Source organism: Perca fluviatilis, chromosome 1, assembly GCF_010015445.1.
Source record: "Perca fluviatilis chromosome 1, GENO_Pfluv_1.0, whole genome shotgun sequence".
NCBI lineage: Eukaryota > Metazoa > Chordata > Actinopteri > Perciformes > Percidae > Perca > Perca fluviatilis.
In genome coordinates, this window is record NC_053112.1 from 2228099 (window position 1) to 2247455 (window position 19357).

Below are 19357 nucleotides of genomic sequence, written 5' to 3' on the forward strand. Positions count from 1 at the left end.
GGGTGGCGGTAGTGCGCTAAGTTAGTCCGCATCCGCCGTTAAAAAATCAACTGAAGAAGAAGAGGAACGAGGCGGATATCCGTCTGTCAGTAACTGTCATGGCGGCTCCCTGTGGCAGGTATACTTCACGGTGAACCGGGAGAATCTCGACCGACAGGTGAAGCCGTTCCTTCAGGATGAGTTGAGAGAAGACCCGCGGCTCTGTCAGGTGAGCTATGACGCACTGTACCTGTGTGCGCTCGGTTTTAACCCGCTTAAGAACCGACCTTGTGTAGTTCCTAACGTGTACTCTCGCCAGACTTCAGCGGGAAAACTCGTGTTTTAGGTCCGGCAGGTAATCTCACCTGAGATAACTCAACTAAACCCTGATTACCTGGTCCGGTGGGTTCTAGTAACGAATTCGGCTTTCATTTTACCCACCAATCAGCTTTAATATGTCGGCTAGAGATCAGTTTCTTCATAAACATACACACTAATAACCATAACCCTCTAACATACACACTAACAACAATACAATAAAACCCTCAGCTTCAAGGCATGTCCGCTGTATAAACATACAGCAGCTATATGAACTAGTTCAGTGTCTGGGACACCAGAATATAGCTCCTACAGTCACATTAAACATGTGTCCCATAATAAAAGTCTACATCAGATCCAGTAAACGTTACCTCTCTCTCTCTCTCTCTCTCTCTCTCTCTAGGTATGAATGTGATGTCATCAGTGATGCGCGGCGCCCGCCGGCTCGTCCACGTTGACCCGTCTCCGCTCGCCAGCCTCCTGTCTCTGCCCCGCCGGAGCCCCGCCCCCTTTCTCACCTGTCACCAGACCAGGAAGTTAGCATCCAAACAGGTGAGCCTGACCCACACGGCCACAGCCCGCCAATCAGGAGGTCACTCTGTGGTCACATGACCGCTGAGATGGAATCATGATGTCACTCTGTGGTCACATGACCGCTGAGATGGAATCATGATGTCACTCTGTGGTCATATGACCTCACTCTCCATGTGCCTTTGTAGCTCTCTCTCGTAGGCCTAATTTACAGGGTTGGGTTACAACCCCCCAATAATCAGAACTGGCCAGTGCAACCCATCCCAAAAACCTATTATAGTTTCCTTTACATAAATCAAGACATTTGCACCATAAATGGATGCAGAAAGGGCACAAGGTCCAGTCTAAACAATGCAGCTGGCCGTCTGAAGTCTGTGATGTTTTGGGGCTAAAACCTGTGTAGAGGGCACCCTGTTGTATCAGGATGTATCCATATCCACCTGGCTGTTGTATCAGGATATATCCATATCCACCTGGCTGTTGTATCAGGATGTATCCATATCCACCTGGCTGTTGTATCAGGATATATCCATATCCACCTGGCTGTTGTATCAGGATATATCCACATCCACCTGGCTGTGTGCCTGTTGACTGTTCCTTACTGTTAGCCCACATGGATGAGAGGTGTGCTGTGTGTTGCAGGTCAAAGGTCAGAGGAAAGATCAGAAGAACCAGAAGGTGAAAGTGAAAGTGGACAAACAGGAAGTGGAGATCAGACAGAAGATGACAGTGGCGGCGCTCGCCGCGGCCATGAACAAAGACTTTGGTAAAAAACACAGAGAGAGAGAGAGCGAGCGAGCAGACTTGGTGTGTGTGAATAAAGTTAATTCAAAGTGTCCTCTGTCCCCAGACCACGTCCTGTGTGTGTGAATAAAGTTAATTCAAAGTGTCCTCTGTCCCCAGACCACGTCCTGGAGGCGCTGCTCAACACGCCCGTGGACCTGGACGCCCTGACGCCGGACTCGGTGCTGGACGAGCGCTGGATCAAAGAGGCCGTGACTCGCTCCGGGATGAAGTTCAGATGGGCCAAACTCAGCGAGAGCCGAGAGAGAGCCAACCGGGACGTCCTGCCCAGGTACCACACACTCAGAGACACACACTCAGAGACACACACTCAGAGAGACACACTCAGAGACACACACTCAGAGACACACACTCAGAGGGAGACAACCGGGACGTCCTGCCCAGGTACCACACACTCAGAGACACACACTCAGAGAGACACACTCAGAGACACACACTCAGAGACACACACTCAGAGGGAGACAACCGGGACGTCCTACCCAGGTACCACACACTCAGAGACACACACTCAGAGACACACACTCAGAGGGAGACAACCGGTACGTCCTGCCCAGGTACCACACACAGGAAGTAGCTTAGAGACACACAGGAAGTCTCCTCTCACACAGTCAGAGACACACACACACACACACACACGCACTCAGAGACACACACACACACACGCACGCACTCAGAGACACACACACTCAGAGACACACACTCAGAGATACACACTCAGAGACACACAGGATACTTTATCTGGGCTGCGATTGGAGGAAAACGTGCTCTGGTTTATTGGCATTACTTTAAACCAATCACAATGTTCTTGGGCGGGGCTAAGCTCTATAGGGACCTATTGGTGTTAGCGAGAGATTTAGAGTAACACGTGTTCTCTGTTGGTCTGTGTTTCCTGAGTCTCTTACCTCTGACCCCTGACCCCTCCCCCCTCCAGACCCCCTGCGGACCCGTCCCAGCTGACGCCCCGCCCCCCCGTGGTCACCATCATGGGCCACGTGGACCACGGGAAGACCACGCTGCTGGACAGCCTGAGGAAGAGTCAGATCGTCTCCACGGAGGCCGGAGGCATCACGCAGCACATCGGAGCCTTCCTCGGTAATTATTAATATTAATATATCATCAGAGTCTTCCTCGGTAATTATTAATATTATTATTAATATACGATATCATCGGAGCCTTCCTCGGTAATTATTAATATAGATATCATCAGAGCCTTCCTTGGTAATTATTAATATTAATATATCATCAGAGTCTTCCTCGGTAATTATTAATGTTAATATATCATCAGAGTCTTCCTCGGTAATTATTAATATTATTATTAATATACGATATCATCGGAGCCTTCCTTGGTAATTATTAATATTAATATATCATCGGAGCCTTCCTTGGTAATTATTAATATTAATATATCATCAGAGTCTTCCTCGGTAATTATTAATAATATATCATCAGAGCCTTCCTCGGTAATTATTCATATTAATATTAATATCATCAGAGCCTTCCTCTGTAATTATTAATAATATCATCGGAGTCTTACTCGGTAATTATTCTTTATTAATATTTTTAAAAAAGAGCATGTGAAAACCGGCATATTCCGGTGACCGGCCGGTCTATCGGTGCATCTCTAAAAGTACCTTTACATTTGGTAACTGCAGTACTAGTTGTACTTAACGTGTGGAGGAATAAATCATAACAATATAATCTGGAGTGTTCTGTTCAGTCCCTCGGCAGCACTCTGTTGGACTGCTTACAGCCACATCACATCGTGTGTGTGTGTGTGTGTGTGTGTGTGTGTGTGTGTGTGTGTGTGTGTGTGTGTGTGTGTGTGTGTGTGTGTGTGTGTGTGTGTGTGTGTGTGTGTGTGTGTGTGTGTGTGTGTGTGTGTGTGTGTGTGTGTGTGTGTGTGTGTGTGTCCCAGTGCAGCTGCCTTCAGGCGAGAGGATCACCTTCCTGGACACCCCGGGCCACGCCGCCTTCTCCTCCATGAGAGCCCGCGGAGCCAACGCCACGGACATCGTGGTGCTGGTGGTGGCGGCCGACGACGGCGTCATGAACCAGACGGTGGAGTCTATACAGCACGCCAAGAGAGCTAATGGTACCACAGACACACACACACACACACACACACACAGAGCAACACACACAGAGAGCAACACTGAGAGAGACTGTCCTCTGTGTTTGGGCTGTTGCAGTGAGACGTAGAGACATTGACCCTCATTTATCAAAAGTGCGTACACCCAAAACCACGGTGACTTTGAGATTCATCAATATGGACGTTGGCGTACGGCACGCTCAACTCCTACGCAGCTCAGGAGGTGGTGTACATGGACGCACGTTTTGACTTAGTGCGGAAATGCGCAGAAAAACAATTCCTAACACCACAAAACGCACTGACAGACTAAAAGAAGACCTCTATGCGCCGGTCTGCAACAGTGTTTTAGCCTGGGGGTCTGTACAACATCGCACAGGAAGACACGGTGCCATAAATGTAGCGATGGAGCCAGATGAGCCGATGCCCCTAGAGCAGTGTCCAGAACAGCCCCAGGGAGGATCCCTGAGGGAGGAGGACAAGCGCTCTCCGTCAGCTGTTGCCTTTCGACTCATGAAAAAACAACACGAATAAAATAAAAGACACTGCATAAACTCCGCTACCATGTGTTTATTTAAATATAGGTACACCTACATGTAGGCCTAAGAGATTGCAGTATAAGCCTGTATATTACTATTAGGACTACTTCAGCTGGAGTCTGATTTACTACGGCAACACTGTTGACAGCATCAGTGATCTCATTCTTTCTCCAGCCTTTAATACCAGTGTTCAGGCTGCCAAATAGTCACACGTTAGTGCAAATGAACCGGAGATATCAGGGTTTCAGTCTCCACCTCTGAGAAGTGCCGCTTCTCAGCCGGATTACGTCTCGCCATGTCGTGAATTGTAGGGGCGAGGCCTCCAAACCCAGAATATATTGGGGCGTGATATTTAAATGACGATCGTTTCCAGCCGCCGCATTTATCAATGTACGACCGTTCTTACGCTCGGATTGGTGTGATACGAACTTTTGATGAATCACACGTGAAGCCTGTCGTAAGATGATTTCTGCGCTCATATCTGCGCTGGTTTCTACGTTAGGTTGATAAATGAGGGCCATTGTCCTCTGTCTTGTCCCCTGTCTCAGTGAGACGTAGAGACAGACATAGACATTGTCCTCTGTCTTGTCCCCTGTCTCGGTGAGACGTAGAGACAGACATAGACATTGTCCTCTGTGTTTGGGCTGTCTCGGTGAGACATTGTCCTGTGTCTTGTCCCCTGTCTCCAGTGCCGATGATCGTGGCGGTGAATAAGTGCGATAAGCCTCAGGCCGACCCTCAGAGAGTCAAACAGGAACTGCTGGCGCACGACGTCGTCTGTGAGGAGTTTGGAGGCGACGTCCAGGCCATCCACGTCTCTGCTCTCAAGGTGAATTAACACGCAGACAGACAGACAGACAGACAGACAGACAGACAGAGAGAGAGTTCGGAGGAGACGTCCAGGCCATCCACGTCTCTGCTCTCAAGTTGAATAATGTTAATAATAATCAGTGTTAATAATAATCAGTCAATAATAATCAGTGTTAATAATTATAATCAGTGTTAATAATAATCAGTGTTAATAATAATAATCAGTGTTAATAATAATCAGTGTTAATAATAATAATAATAATCAGTGTTAATAATAATAATCTGTGTAATAATAATAATAATCTGTGTTAATAATAATCAGTGTTAATAATAATAATCTGTGTAATAATAATAATAATCTGTTAATAATAATCTGTGTTAATAATAATAATCAGTGTTAATAATAATAATCTGTGTAATAATAATAATAATCTGTTAATAATAATCAGTGTTAATAATAATAATCAGTGTTAATAATAATAATCTGTGTTAATAATAATCTGTGTTAATAATAATCTGTTAATAATAATCTGTGTTAATAATAATCAGTACAGTGTTAATAATAATCTGTTAATAATGATTAGTAATACTCTGTTAATAATAATAATCTGTGTTAATAATAATCAGTGTTAATAATAATCTGTGTTAATAATAATAATCTGTGTTAATAATAATCTTTGTTAATAATAATAATAATAATAATCTGTGTTAATAATTATAATAATAATAATAATAATAATAATCTGTTAATAATAATAATCAGTGTTAATAATAATAATCTGTGTTAATAATAATCTTTGTTAATAATAATAATAATCATCTGTGTTAATAATAATCATCTGTGTTAATAATAATCTGTGTTAATAATAATAATCAGTGTTAATAATAATCTGTTAATAATAATCTGTTAATAATAATAATAATAATCTGTGTTAATAATAATAATCTGTGTTAATAATAATCTGTGTTAATAATAATAAACTGTGTTAATAATAATAATAATAATAATAATCTGTGATTCCCTGAATAAGTGGATTCTCAGTTCAATCACAGATCACCGTGTTTATAAATGAACGTCAAAGTGAAAGCTGACTGCTGTCTATGATGGGTGAAAGCTGCGTGTGAATGCTGAAAGCTGACTGCTGTCTATGATGGGTGAAAGCTGCGTGTGAATGCTGAAAGCTGACTGCTGTCTATGATGGGTGAAAGCTGCGTGTGAATGCTGAAAGCTGACTGCTGTCTATGATGGGTGAAAGCTGCGTGTGAATGCTGAAAGCTGACTGCTGTCTATGATGGGTTAAAGTCCTGGTCTAGTCTGTCCCCCAGATTCCATATACTCAGTCAGAGAGGAAGAAAGGCCTTTCATTCTGTGAGGTGATGACATCATTGTGTTGTTGTTGTTGCCAGGGCGACAACCTGCTGGCGCTGGCCGAGGCCACGGTGGCGCTGGCCGAGGTCCTGGAGCTGAAGGCTGAGCCGAGCGGCGCAGTGGAGGGGCTCATCATCGAGAGCCGCACCGACAGAGGGAAAGGGTAACGCACAGTTCACTTTAAATAGTTCCTCTTTGTTCTCATAATCTCCCAAAATATTATATATAACCGAGGGAAAGGGTAACCCACAGTTCACTTTGGTTTCTTCACATAGTTCCACTTTCTCATAATCTCCCAAAAACTCTGAAAATTATTATTAAATAAATTAACAAATATTCAGACTTGTTTCCACTCAAAGTATTCAAAACATTGTTTATTTTCCAACTTGTTTTTCTCATAATTTTTCAACTTTTTTCTCAAAATATTTCAAACGTTTTCACAAAATATTCCGACTTGTTTTCGTTCCGTTCTGACCCACAATGCTTTGCACAGCAGATCTGAGCAAGGCCTAATGTTAGGAAGTAGTAGTCCCAACTGACTTCATACAACACTACACACACTACACACAGTACACACTACACACACTACACACTGACTCTGTGTCTCTGACTCGGTCTGTGTCTCTGACTCTGTGTCTCTGTGTCTCTAACTCTGTCTGTGTCTCTGACTCTGTCTCTGTCTCTAACTCGGTCTGTGTCTCTGACTCTGTCTCTGTCTCTAACTCTGTCTGTGTCTCTGACTCTGTGTCTCTGTCCCTGTGTCTCTGACTCTGTCTCTGTCTCTAACTCTGTCTGTGTCTCTGACTCTGTCTGTCTCTCTGACTCTCTGACTCTGTCTCTGTCTCTAACTCTGTCTGTGTCTATGACTCTGTGTCTCTGTCCCTGTGTCTCTGACTCTGTCTCTGTCTATAACTCTGTCTGTGTCTCTGACTCTCTGACTCTGTCTCTGTCTCTAACTCTGTCTGTGTCTCTGACTCTGTGTCTCTGTCCCTGTGTCTCTGACTCTGTCTCTGTCTCTAACTCTGTCTGTGTCTCTGACTCTGTGTCTCTGTCTCTAACTCTGTCTGTGTCTCTGACTCTGTGTCTCTGTCTCTAACTCTCGGTCTGTGTCTCTGACTCTGTCTGACTCTGACTCTGTCTCTGTCTCTAACTCTGTCTGTGTCTCTGACTCTGTGTCTCTGTCCCTGTGTCTCTGACTCTGTCTCTGTCTCTAACTCGGTCTGTGTCTCTGACTCTGTCTCTGTCTCTAACTCTCGGTCTGTGTCTCTGACTCTCTGTCTCTAACTCTGTCTGTGTCTCTGACTCTGTGTCTCTAACTCTGTCTCTGACTCTGTGTCTCTCTGACTCTGTGTCTCTAACTCTGTCTCTGACTCTGTGTCTGTGTCTCTAACTCTGTGTCTCTGTCTCTAACTCGGTCTGTGTCTCTGACTCTGTGTCTCTGACTCTGTGTCTCTGACTCTGTGTCTCTCTGACTCTGTGTCTCTAACTCTGTCTCTCACTCTGTGTCTCTCTGACTCTGTGTCTCTAACTCTGTCTCTGACTCTGTGTCTCTGTCTCTAACTCGGTCTGTGTCTCTGACTCTGACTCTGTGTCTCTGACTCTGTGTCTCTGACTCTGTGTCTCTGTGTCTCCAACTCTGTCTCTGACTCTGTGTCTCTGTCTCTGTGTCTCTAACTCTGTGTCTCTGTCTCTCTGACTGTCTCTGACTCTGTGTCTCTCACTCTGTGTGTCTGTGTCTCTAACTCTGTGTCTCTGTCTCTGTGTCTCTGACTCTGTGTCTCTCTCTCTGACTCTGTCTCTGACTCTGTGTCTCTGACTCTGTGTCTCTCTCTCTGACTGTGTCTCTAACTCTGTGTCTCTGACTCTGTCTCTCTCTGTTTCTCTAACTCTGTGTCTCTGACTCTGTGTGTCTCTCTCTGTGTCTCTAACTGTGTCTCTGACTCTGTCTCGGACTCTGTGACTGTCTCTGTGTCTCTGACTCTGTGTCTCTCTCTCTGTCTCTCTCTCTGACTCTGTGTCTCTGACTCTCTGACTCTGTCTCTGTGTCTCTCTCTCTCTGACTCTGTGTCTCTGACTCTCTTCAGTCCGGTAACAACGGCGATTGTCCAGCGGGGGACCCTGAAGCGAGGCTGTGTGCTGGTGGCGGGGAGGAGCTGGGCTAAAGTGCGTTTCCTGTTTGATGAGAACGGGCGCACGGTGGCCGAGGCCGGGCCAAGCGCCGCGGTGGAGGTGGTCGGCTGGAAGGAGCTGCCGTCGGCTGGGGACGTCTTCCTGGAGGTGGAGTCGGAGGTAACAGCACGCCGCTCAGCTGACCCCTGACCTTTGACCTCTGATCCCTGCAGGTGTTAAGGCGGTTACACACCAATAGACACTTTTTACTATGTTTTTGGTCACTTTTTACCATGTTTTTGGTCACTTTTTACCATGTTTTTGGTCACTTTTTTTGGTCACTTGTTACCATGTTTTTGGTCACTTTTGACCATATTTTTGGTCACTTTTTGGGTCACTTTTTTACCATGTCTTCGGTCACTTTTTTGGTCACTTTTCACCATGTTTTTGGTCACTTTTTTGGTCACTTTTTACCATGTTTTTGGTCACTTTTTTACCATGTTTTTGGTCACTTTTTTGGTCACTTTTTACCATGTTTTTGGTCACTTTTTACAATGTTGTTGGTCACTTTTTTACCATGTCTTTGGTCACTTTTTTGGTCACTGTTTACCAGGTTTTGGTCACTTTTTACCATGTTTTTGGTCACTTTTTGGTCAGTTTTTACCATGTTTTTGGTCACTTTTTACCATGTTTTTGGTCACTTTTTTACCATGTTTTTGGTCACTTTTTTACCATGTTTTTGGTCACTTTTGACCATGTTTTTGGTCACTTTTTTTACCATGTCTTTGGTCACTTTTTTGGTCACACTTTACCATGTTTTTGGTCACTTTTTTACCATGTTTTTGGTCCCTTTTTACAATGTTTTTGGTCACTTTTACCATGTTTTTGGTCACTTTTTGTCACTTTTACCATGTTTTTGGTCACTTTTTTACCATGTCTGGTCACTTTTTTGGTCACTTTTTACCAGGTTTTTGGTCACTTTTTTACCATGTCTTTGGTCACTTTTTTGGTCACTTTTTACTATGTTTTTGGTCACTTTTTTACCATGTCTTTGGTCACTTTTTTGGTCACTTTTTACCATGTTTTTGGTCACTTTTTACCATGTTTTTGGTCACTTTTGACCATATTTTTGGTCACTTTTTTTACCATGTCTTTGGTCACTTTTTTGGTCACACTTTACCATGTTTTTGGTCACTTTTACCAGGTTTTGGTCCCTTTTTACAATGTTTTTGTTCACTTTTTTCCATGTTTTTGGTCACTTTTGGTCACTTTTTACCATGTTTTTGGTCACTTTTTTACCATGTCTTTGGTCACTTTTTTGGTCACTTTTTACTATGTTTTTGGTCACTTTTTTACCATGTCTTTGGTCACTTTTTTGGTCACTTTTTACCATGTTTTTGATCACTTTTTACCATGTTTTTGGTCACTTTTGACCATATTTTTGGTCACTTTTTTTACCATGTCTTTGGTCACTTTTTTGGTCACACTTTACCATGTTTTTGGTCACTTTTTTGGTCACTTTTTACCATGTTTTTGGTCACTTTTTACCATGTTTTTGGTCACTTTTGACCATATTTTTGGTCACTTTTTACCATGTTTTTGGTCACTTTTTTTACCATGTCTTTGGTCACTTTCTTGGTCACACTTTACCATGTTTTTGGTCACTTTTTACCAGATTTTGGTCCCTTTTTACAATGTTTTTGGTCACTTTTTACCATGTTTTTGGTCACTTTTTGGTCACTTTTTACCATGTTTTTGGTCACTTTTTTACCATGTCTTTGGTCACTTTTTTGGTCACTTTTTACCATGTTTTTGGTCACTTTTTACTAGAGGTGTGAATCTTCACTGATCTCCCGATTTGATTACGATTATCATGTCAGCAATTCGATTTGATATCTCGATGCGTCAAATCCATGTTTCTATTAAAGCCATGTAGGAGATTTAATTCATAGCTTTTCAAGCTTCAAAAACCAAACATTCTGCAGTGCTCTAATACTAAATAACTTGGATACATAAAACTATACAGCACTGAGCACATGGCACCTCCTGAATGTGTTAACATACCAGAATATGTAAACAGAAATGATGTTAGGCCACATTACATTATAAACAGAAATAATAGATTATGAGCCAGCTGATTATCAATGCAGCATCGTCCACGTCCACGATTCAATGCATCCATTATTTGATTAATTTCAACACCTCTACACACCAACCAGACGGCCGACCGTCGGCAGTAGAGCCAGTGGGACTGATCAGTCTCCCCGAGTCGGTCCAGAAAGTTCCTCAGAACACACCGAAGAGACGAGACCTAATATGTCTCCATGACAGCAGGCGGCACTAATCTGTGTTGTCGCCCCAAAAAAGGAAAACCAGCAGCTGATTGGACGAACGCGTCACGTGGGTCTGGCTTCTCCGGAAATTCAAAGCCAGACTGTCAGACGGCCGATGTAACTGCTTTTATGGCGCTGACACACTAACCCGATAATCGGCCATCTGACAGTCTGGTGAGGTCGGTGACTCGAGTCTGTTCGGTGTGTCCCGTGCCGTCGTCCGTCTGGGGGGCTGTCGGCGTTCATTTGGGCCGACCTGACATGTTCAGTCGGAGGGGGGGGGGCAGTCAGGACTCACCAGGAAATGACGAGCAGAATGAGGTGACTACAGTCTCTCAAAATCTGATGAAAATCTTTTAAACTGACCTTTGTTGATCTGCAATGAAGACAGATTCAGCAACTACACACACACACACACACACACACACACACACACACACACACACACACACACACACACACACACACACATATATTTAGTGAAAGAAAGAAAGAAAGAAAGAAAGAAAGAAAGAAAGAAAGAAAGAAAGAAAGAAATATTTCTCTCTTCAAATGTTGTCTGTGAACTATTTTAGTCCGATATGAGATCAGATTCTCAACGAGCCGCCATGATGGTCAGAGAGCAGCCAGACCCATGTGATGCTTTCGTCCAATCAGCTGCCGGTTTTCATTTCTGGGCGACAACACAGATTAGCGCCGCCTGCTGCTATGGAGACGTATTACGTCTCGTTTCTTCGGTGTGTTCTGAGGAACTTTTTGACTGATCAGTCCGACTGGCTCTACTGCCGACGGTCGGCCGTCTGGTCGGTGTGTAACCGGCTCTACAGTCACGCCCTCGTTACCCTTTTTAAAACATTTTAGTGTCTTTCTGTGATTGCAGCAGCGAGCGCGGGAGGCAGTGGAGTGGAGGAGCTACGCCGAGGAGCAGCAGAAGCTAACGGAGGAGCAGGACGCCATCGAGCTGAAGCAGCAGCTGCACCTGGACCAGTACAGGAAGCAGAGGGAGGGGCTCACGCACCTGAGCTGGAGGCAGAGGAAGGCAGCGCTCTACCGGGAAAACAGGAAACAGTTCGCTGTCAGGCCCAGCGAGAAGACGCAGAGAGAGGGGCGGAGCCTGCCCCTCATCATCAAAGGTACACACACAGACAGACAGACAGACAAAGAGACACAGACAGACACACACACACACACATTTATTTTATTTGTATTTATTTAGACTTTAGTTATCAGTAAAAGCAGAGGTTGAAGTTCTGTGGCTGACCTCTGCTCTGTGACCTCTGACCTCTGTCCTGTGACCTCTAACCTCTGACATGTGACCTCTGCCCTCTGTGTGTGACCTCTGCCCTATGACCTCTGACCTCTGCCCTGTGTGTGTAGGAGACGTGGACGGCTCGGTGGAGGCCATCCTCAACCTGCTGGACTCGTACGACGCCCAGCAGCAGTGTGAGCTGGAGCTGCTGCACTTCGGCATCGGAGACATCTCCGAGAACGACGTCATCATGGCCCAAACCTTCTCAGGTGACCCTCCTGCCCCCCATGCTTAGACCTTACATCTAGGACCATTTCTGGTCCTGGTCCTCCACACTTAGACCTTACATCTAGGACCATTCTGGTGTTAAGTCTGATAGAGTTGAGTTTGTTAGATATGTATTACAGTTAGAGATGCACCGATAGAGCGGCCGGTGACCGTGATTGGCCGGTTTTCCGGTGCTCGGCCATGACCGGCGAGCGGCAGGTCAGTCTGACATATGGCGATTTCCTGCCGGTCAACGCTACAATTAACTGACAACAGAAGTTATAGAGTTACAGTTCTCAAGGACGCCACAGCTCGGTCTCTCTTTCCTTTCTCTCAACTTCTCCGCCGTGTGTGGTGCGTAGCCGCTCGCGGTGTGAAGCGTGTCGGCGCTATTCTCCCACATGTAGGAACCTGGTGAGTTAACCTGCAACATGTCAGCTGGTTGGACATTCTTCAGCGTGTGAGCAGAAGATAACAAGTTTACAATATGAACACCTGCGAGGAGACAGCAGGGCGTGGAGGGACCACACCAAGAACCAGAATCACATTTCTCTTTAGTGGGATATTAGACATGAGAAGAAGGAAATGGTTCTAACGTTGCTCTTTAGATGTGTGTGAATGTCCCACACCAGGAGTCATTCATTTAGTTCTGTTTTATGGTGATCCATTATCTGGTCAACACATGTTCTATTAGAGAAAAGATAGAAAATAAATGTGTGTGTGCTGTAAAGTGGTTAGAAAAAATTAAATTGTAACGGCCGGCCTAACTCAAAGAAAATCAGAAATCGGAATCGGCCTAGAAAGTTGTAATTGGTGCATCTCTATTACAGTGATAGGGGGTATCCGTTACTACACATCAGAGGTTATCGTGGAGTACATAAACATGACTGGTGGATTGTGTATTGTATTGTCTGAACTAAATGAACATTGTCATGAGTTTAACATGCGTTCCTTTGTGTCACTTGAGGATATTTAAAGGTCCACTGTGTAGTGTTTGAAGTATTTTATCAGCTAAAATCAGTGTCTTCATTCATAAATATGTCCTCATTGGTGTAAAATGACCTCTGCCAATGATCTGACTTCTCCTCCATAAGAGAAGAATTTCTTATCTGGATTGAGATCTCTGAGAGGATCTCTGAGAGGGACATAGAGCACTAGCCTAGCTGTCTCTAATGGCTGAGAGGGACATAGAGCACTAGCCTAGCTGTCTCTAATGGCTGAGAGGGACATAGAGCACTAGTCTAGCTGTCTCTAATGGCTGAGAGGGACATAGAGCTCTAGTCTAGCTGTCTCTAATGGCTGAGAGGGACATAGAGCTCTAGTCTAGCTGTCTCTAATGGCTGAGAGGGACATAGAGCTCTAGACTAGCTGTCTCTAATGGCTGAGAGGGACATAGAGCACTAGCCTAGCTGTCTCTTATGGCTGAGAGGGACATAGAGCACTAGTCTAGCTGTCTCTAATGGCTGAGAGGGACATAGAGCACTAGCCTAGCTGTCTCTAATGACGAGAGGACATAGAGCACTAGCCTAGCTGTCTCTAATACTGAGAGGAATAGGCACTAGCCTAGCTGTCCTTATGGCTGAGAGGACATAGAGCACTAGTCTAGCTGTCTCTAATGGCTGAGAGGGACATAGAGCACTAGTCTAGCTGTCTCTAATGGCTGAGAGGGACATAGAGCACTAGCCTAGCTGTCTCTAATGACTGAGAGGGACATAGAGCTCTAGCCTCGCTGTCTCTAATGACTGAGAGGGACATAGAGCACAGCCTAGCTGTCTCTAATGACTGAGAGGGACATAGAGCCACCTCGCTGTCTCTAATGACTGAGAGGGACATAGAGCACTAGTCTAGCTGTCTCTAATGGCTGAGAGGGACATAGAGCACTAGCTAGCTGTCTCTAATGACTGAGAGGGACATAGAGCTCTAGCCTAGCTGTCTCTTATGGCTGAGAGGGACATAGAGCACTAGTCTAGCTGTCTCTAATGGCTGAGAGGGACATAGAGCACTAGCCTAGCTGTCTCTAATGACTGAGAGGGACATAGAGCTCTAGTCTAGCTGTCTCTTATGGCTGAGAGGGACATAGAGCACTAGTCTAGCTGTCTCTAATGACTGAGAGGGACATAGAGCTCTAGCCTAGCTGTCTCTAATGACTGAGAGGGACATAGAGCACTAGTCTAGCTGTCTCTAATGGCTGAGAGGGACATAGAGCACTAGTCTAGCTGTCTCTAATGACTGAGAGGGACATAGAGCTCTAGCCTAGCTGTCTCTTATGGCTGAGAGGGACATAGAGCACTAGTCTAGCTGTCTCTAATGGCTGAGAGGGACATAGAGCACTAGCCTAGCTGTCTCTTATGGCTGAGAGGGACATAGAGCACTAGTCTAGCTGTCTCTAATGGCTGAGAGGGACATAGAGCACTAGCCTAGCTGTCTCTAATGACTGAGAGGGACATAGAGCACTAGCCTAGCTGTCTCTAATGACTGAGAGGGACATAGAGCACTAGCCTAGCTGTCTCTTATGGCTGAGAGGGACATAGAGCACTAGTCTAGCTGTCTCTAATGGCTGAGAGGGACATAGAGCACTAGTCTAGCTGTCTCTAATGGCTGAGAGGGACATAGAGCACTAGCCTAGCTGTCTCTAATGACTGAGAGGGACATAGAGCTCTAGCCTAGCTGTCTCTAATGACTGAGAGGGACATAGAGCACTAGCCTAGCTGTCTCTAATGACTGAGAGGGACATAGAGCTCTAGCCTCGCTGTCTCTAATGACTGAGAGGGACATAGAGCACTAGTCTAGCTGTCTCTAATGGCTGAGAGGGACATAGAGCACTAGTCTAGCTGTCTCTAATGACTGAGAGGGACATAGAGCTCTAGCCTAGCTGTCTCTAATGGCTGAGAGGGACATAGAGCTCTAGCCTCGCTGTCTCTAATGACTGAGAGGGACATAGAGCTCTAGCCTCGCTGTCTCTAATGACTGAGAGGGACATAGAGCACTAGCCTAGCTGTCTCTAATGGCTGAGAGGGACATAGAGCTCTAGCCTAGCTGTCTCTAATGACTGAGAGGGACATAGAGCACTAGCCTAGCTGTCTAGCCAATCCACACCTCGTGTTGGTTCAGAGCCAGCGTCCTGTGACTGAAACCAGCTGAGACAGAGAAGGAGATCAGTGAGAGGTGCTGGTCACTGCCCTTTAGTTCATAATGGAGGATCAGACTGATGCCGAGCCACAGGAGAAGGAATCCTCGTCGCCAAAATTGGAAGACGTGTTGTTATAGCTTCTTGGTACATCACGGCTACCGTAGCTGCAACAGGCGCTAGAGAGACCTATTCGTTTGAATGCAAAATACAATTTCACCGCTAGACGGGAGAAATTCCTCCACAGTGGAGCTATTTAATAGCCTGACCAGCCAGCCCCACATCCAGATGTTGGGTCTGGGAACTCACCATTGGCAGGGCTCAATCTGAGGGGCGGGATAAACGGTTGTCTTTCAAATTCTCTCTGCACCAATAGGATAGCGCTCCAACCAATCAGAGCAATGCTAGCTGATAGATTAAACTTTAAACTCTGAACACATCTTCCTTTTTTAAGAATGACTTCAGAGCCGTTCTTTGTTCTTTTCTCAAAGAAAAGCTGAACTCCAAGTCTTCAGAAGACCGCTGTTCATCAGCCATAAGCCCCGCCCACCGACTCTGTACACAATGTGATTGACCTGGCTAGAGTTTGGTTTTTCCAGCTGGCAGGCCAACGGAGAGTGCCTAGACCCCCAAAATAAATTAGCTGCTACTAGAGTGGCTGGTCTAGATTTCTAGGCTACCTTTTTTAAGGCAGAAGATAGTGAATGTGAGGAGGAGGCCGTCACTGAGGTGCCTCCCGTTCCTGCAGCCTGACACCAGAGCCTCTACCCCAGCAGGAAGTCTCCCTGACCCCGAGCCTTCTTCCTTCCCCTCAGGTTCCATCTACGGCTTCAACGTGGCGGCCAGCCGGCCGATCCAGCAGCTGGCGGCGCGCCACGGCGTCCCGCTGCGACTGCACAGCATCATCTATAAGCTGGTGGACGAGCTGAAGGCCGAGCTGAGCAGCAAGCTGCCGCCGCTGCTCCACGAGAACATCGTCGGTGAGGAACTGTGTGTGGAAGAACAGGGTCTCCTTCAAGACAGGGGGGTCAAACACCACTTCACTGAGGGGGCCACACCGGAAAATAAGAATCCCATCAAGGGCCAGACATGTTTACTTTATTAAATCAAAACAGTCAAATATCTTTGACTGTATTATTGCATGTGTCATATAGTGTCACTCACAGTTTGGTCGACTTAAAGTCCTGAAGACGTCAGGAGAAAGATCCTTAGCCATCGTAGGAAAAAAGCAGAAAAACGTCGGAAAAAGTGACAAAAAGTTCAGCAAAAGTGACAACAACATCGGAAAAAGATGTCAAAAACTAGGAGGGCCAAAATGTATTGATATGCGAGCCGGATCATAATTTGGCCCGCGGGCCTCGAGTTTGACACCTGTGGTTTAAGAGTTGTTTTAGCAGTGGGGGCTAGGGCTGCTCGAATATGGAAAACAATATAATCACAATTATTTCAGTAAATATTGAAATCACGATAATTTAACACGATTACTCGTTGACTTCTGGCAAGATGTTGCAATTATTAAACTTAAAAAACACGTAACTGTGAAATTGTAATAATGATAATTTTATAATAATTAATACTTTTCCTATTGAAACTTTTTTTTCATTCAGAACACAAGAGAAAATAAGTTTACTTGCAAAACATAATGAACTAAATAATAGTTTTTCTCCATTATTCTGTTTTTGTGATCATTGGGAGCCGAAATCATAATCACGATTACATTTAGATTAATTGCAGCGCCTAGTGGGGGCAGGGCCGACCACTGGACTGAAGGACAGTACTGGAGTACATGTACTTAGTTACATTCTACCACTGCTGTGTAATGAACCGACTGTAAAAAAAAGTCATATTATAGTATGTTAAAAACTAATAAAGTCATAGTATAATATGTCAAAAATAGTCATAAATATAGTGAAAGAAGTTAAACATGTTAAATACAATCCAGCTCTGTAGAAGAACTCAAAGACTGCCATTTGAAACGCTTACATAACTCAACATGTGATCAACGCACCAATGGTCCATGTTGTTTTTATATATAAACCTATTTAATGATTATGAAGAAGGTTAAAACTCCCCCAGGGTTCCAGGGTGTGAGCGGTACATCCTTCACCAAACCATTGTCCTATTATTAGAAGTGTGTGTGTGTGTGTGTGTGTGTGTGTGTGTGTGTGTGTGTGTGTGTGTGTGTGTGTGTGTGTGTGTGTGTGTGTGTGTGTGTGTGTGTGTGTGTGTGTGTGTGTGTGTGTGTGTGTGTGTGTGTGTGTGTGAATAAGTTAGTCTTAAGTCTGGGTGTCTGTGCCCGTCCAGGGGAAGCGACCGTGCTCGCCATGTTTGACGTCTCCGTGGGGAAGAAGAAGGTTCCCGTGGCCGGCTGTCGGGTCCAGAAAGGTCAGCTGGACCGCCGTCTCCAGTTCAGACTGATCCGAGGCCGGGACACGGTCTGGGAGGGTGAGTTCACCTCGCTGCTGGACTAGTCCTACGGGGACCCTCTCCTCTTAGGAGGATATATATATATATATATATATATATATATATATATATATATATATATATATATATATATATATATATATAATTAATATAAATGGAGGTCTCTACAGCTTGCATTAATGGAGCTTTGAGCTCAACATGACTGAATCCTTGAATCCATGCTGTAGCCTTCTTACTTCTAATGATTGATCCAACGTTCCCTGCAGGTTCCCTGGCAGCGTTCCTCTAACAATCTTCTAGCGTTGCTCTAACGTTTCCCTGCAGGTTCTCTGGCAGTGTTGCTCTAGCATTGCTCTAGCGTTTCTCTGAAGTTGCTCTAACGTTGCTCTAACAATCTTCTAGGGTTGCCTACAGGTTCTCTGGCAGCGTTGCTCTAGCGTTGCTCTATCATTGCTCTAATGTTCCTCTAGTGTTTCTCTAACGTTGCTCTAACAATCTTCTAGCGTTGCTCTAGGGTTGCCTACAGGTTGTCTGGCAGTGTTGCTCTAGAATTGCTCTAATGTTGCTCTAATGTTGCTCTAACGTTGCTCTAACGTTCCCTGCAGGTTCCCTGGCGGCCCTGAAGCACCACCGAGACGACGTGCAGACCGTGAAGGCGGGGATGGACTGCGGCCTGTCAGCTGACGGCGGCGTGGACTTCAGACCCGGTGATGTCATCGTCTGTTACGAGGAGCGCGACGCTGCGCAGGTCACTTCCTGGGACCCCGGCTTTTAAAAACTACACTTCCCAGCATGCTCTGCTGCAAACAGGAAGCTATACAGGACTGATGTATGTAAAATGTAAATGTGATCACTATTAAATTAATCTCCAACTATTTTGATAAAGGATTAATCAGTCTGAGTCATTTCTTTATGATAAAACCGGTACAGAAAGATCTAGGGTTGGGTACCGGGACCTAATATGGCACCGTTGCCTTAGCAACCGCTATCTACCGGACAGAATAGCAACGCTGATTTCGGTGGCTCATTTTGGTGCTACTGAAATGCCAGCGCTGCTCTCTGATGCTCCAAAACAGACGTTAGAGGCAACAGGAGCATCGCTGCACGTCACGCTAGTTAACAGTACACTCAGCAGCAGGTAACGTTAGCCTAGCGTTAGCTAGCTGCTGGAGTAAACCCAACGGTTAAACGGTGTGAGTATTTATCTGGAGAGGATTCCAACACCGAGACCTAACAGTCTGCAGCTGCTAATGTCAGAACAACACAGACGGTGCGTGCACTTGAAACTCGCCTCGCCAGCTTCGTGGTGCATTCAAAGTTATTGTAAAATACCCTTGGCGTGTCATACATCCGTCACTTAATGAGGTCAGTCTGACTGGTGAAATAAGTAATTGTTATAAGTTATTATT

General features: G+C 45.1%; 1 protein-coding gene across 5 annotated transcripts; it reads left to right on the forward strand.

Moving 5' to 3' along the window:
- Positions 1 to 64: 64 nt before the first annotated feature.
- mtif2 (mitochondrial translational initiation factor 2) lies at positions 65 to 18836 on the forward strand. 5 transcript variants are annotated; one of them, XM_039812283.1, is made up of 14 exons: positions 65 to 208; positions 701 to 849; positions 1471 to 1594; positions 1732 to 1903; positions 2564 to 2724; positions 3548 to 3724; positions 4947 to 5086; positions 6475 to 6599; positions 8521 to 8725; positions 11759 to 12011; positions 12256 to 12396; positions 16337 to 16501; positions 17826 to 17966; positions 18554 to 18836. In XM_039812283.1, the coding sequence occupies exons 2-14, from the start codon at positions 703 to 705 to the stop codon at positions 18721 to 18723; spliced, it is 2121 nt and encodes a 706-aa protein (XP_039668217.1). In that variant the 5' UTR covers positions 65 to 208; positions 701 to 702; the 3' UTR covers positions 18724 to 18836. The 5 variants fall into 5 exon arrangements, with proteins under 5 accessions (XP_039668217.1, XP_039668226.1, XP_039668235.1 ...); XM_039812292.1 differs by lacking the exons at positions 65 to 208; positions 701 to 849 and having other exon boundaries at positions 1526 to 1635; XM_039812301.1 differs by lacking the exons at positions 65 to 208; positions 701 to 849; positions 1471 to 1594; positions 1732 to 1903 and adding an exon at positions 1986 to 2016.
- The last annotated feature ends 521 nt before the right edge of the window (positions 18837 to 19357 follow it).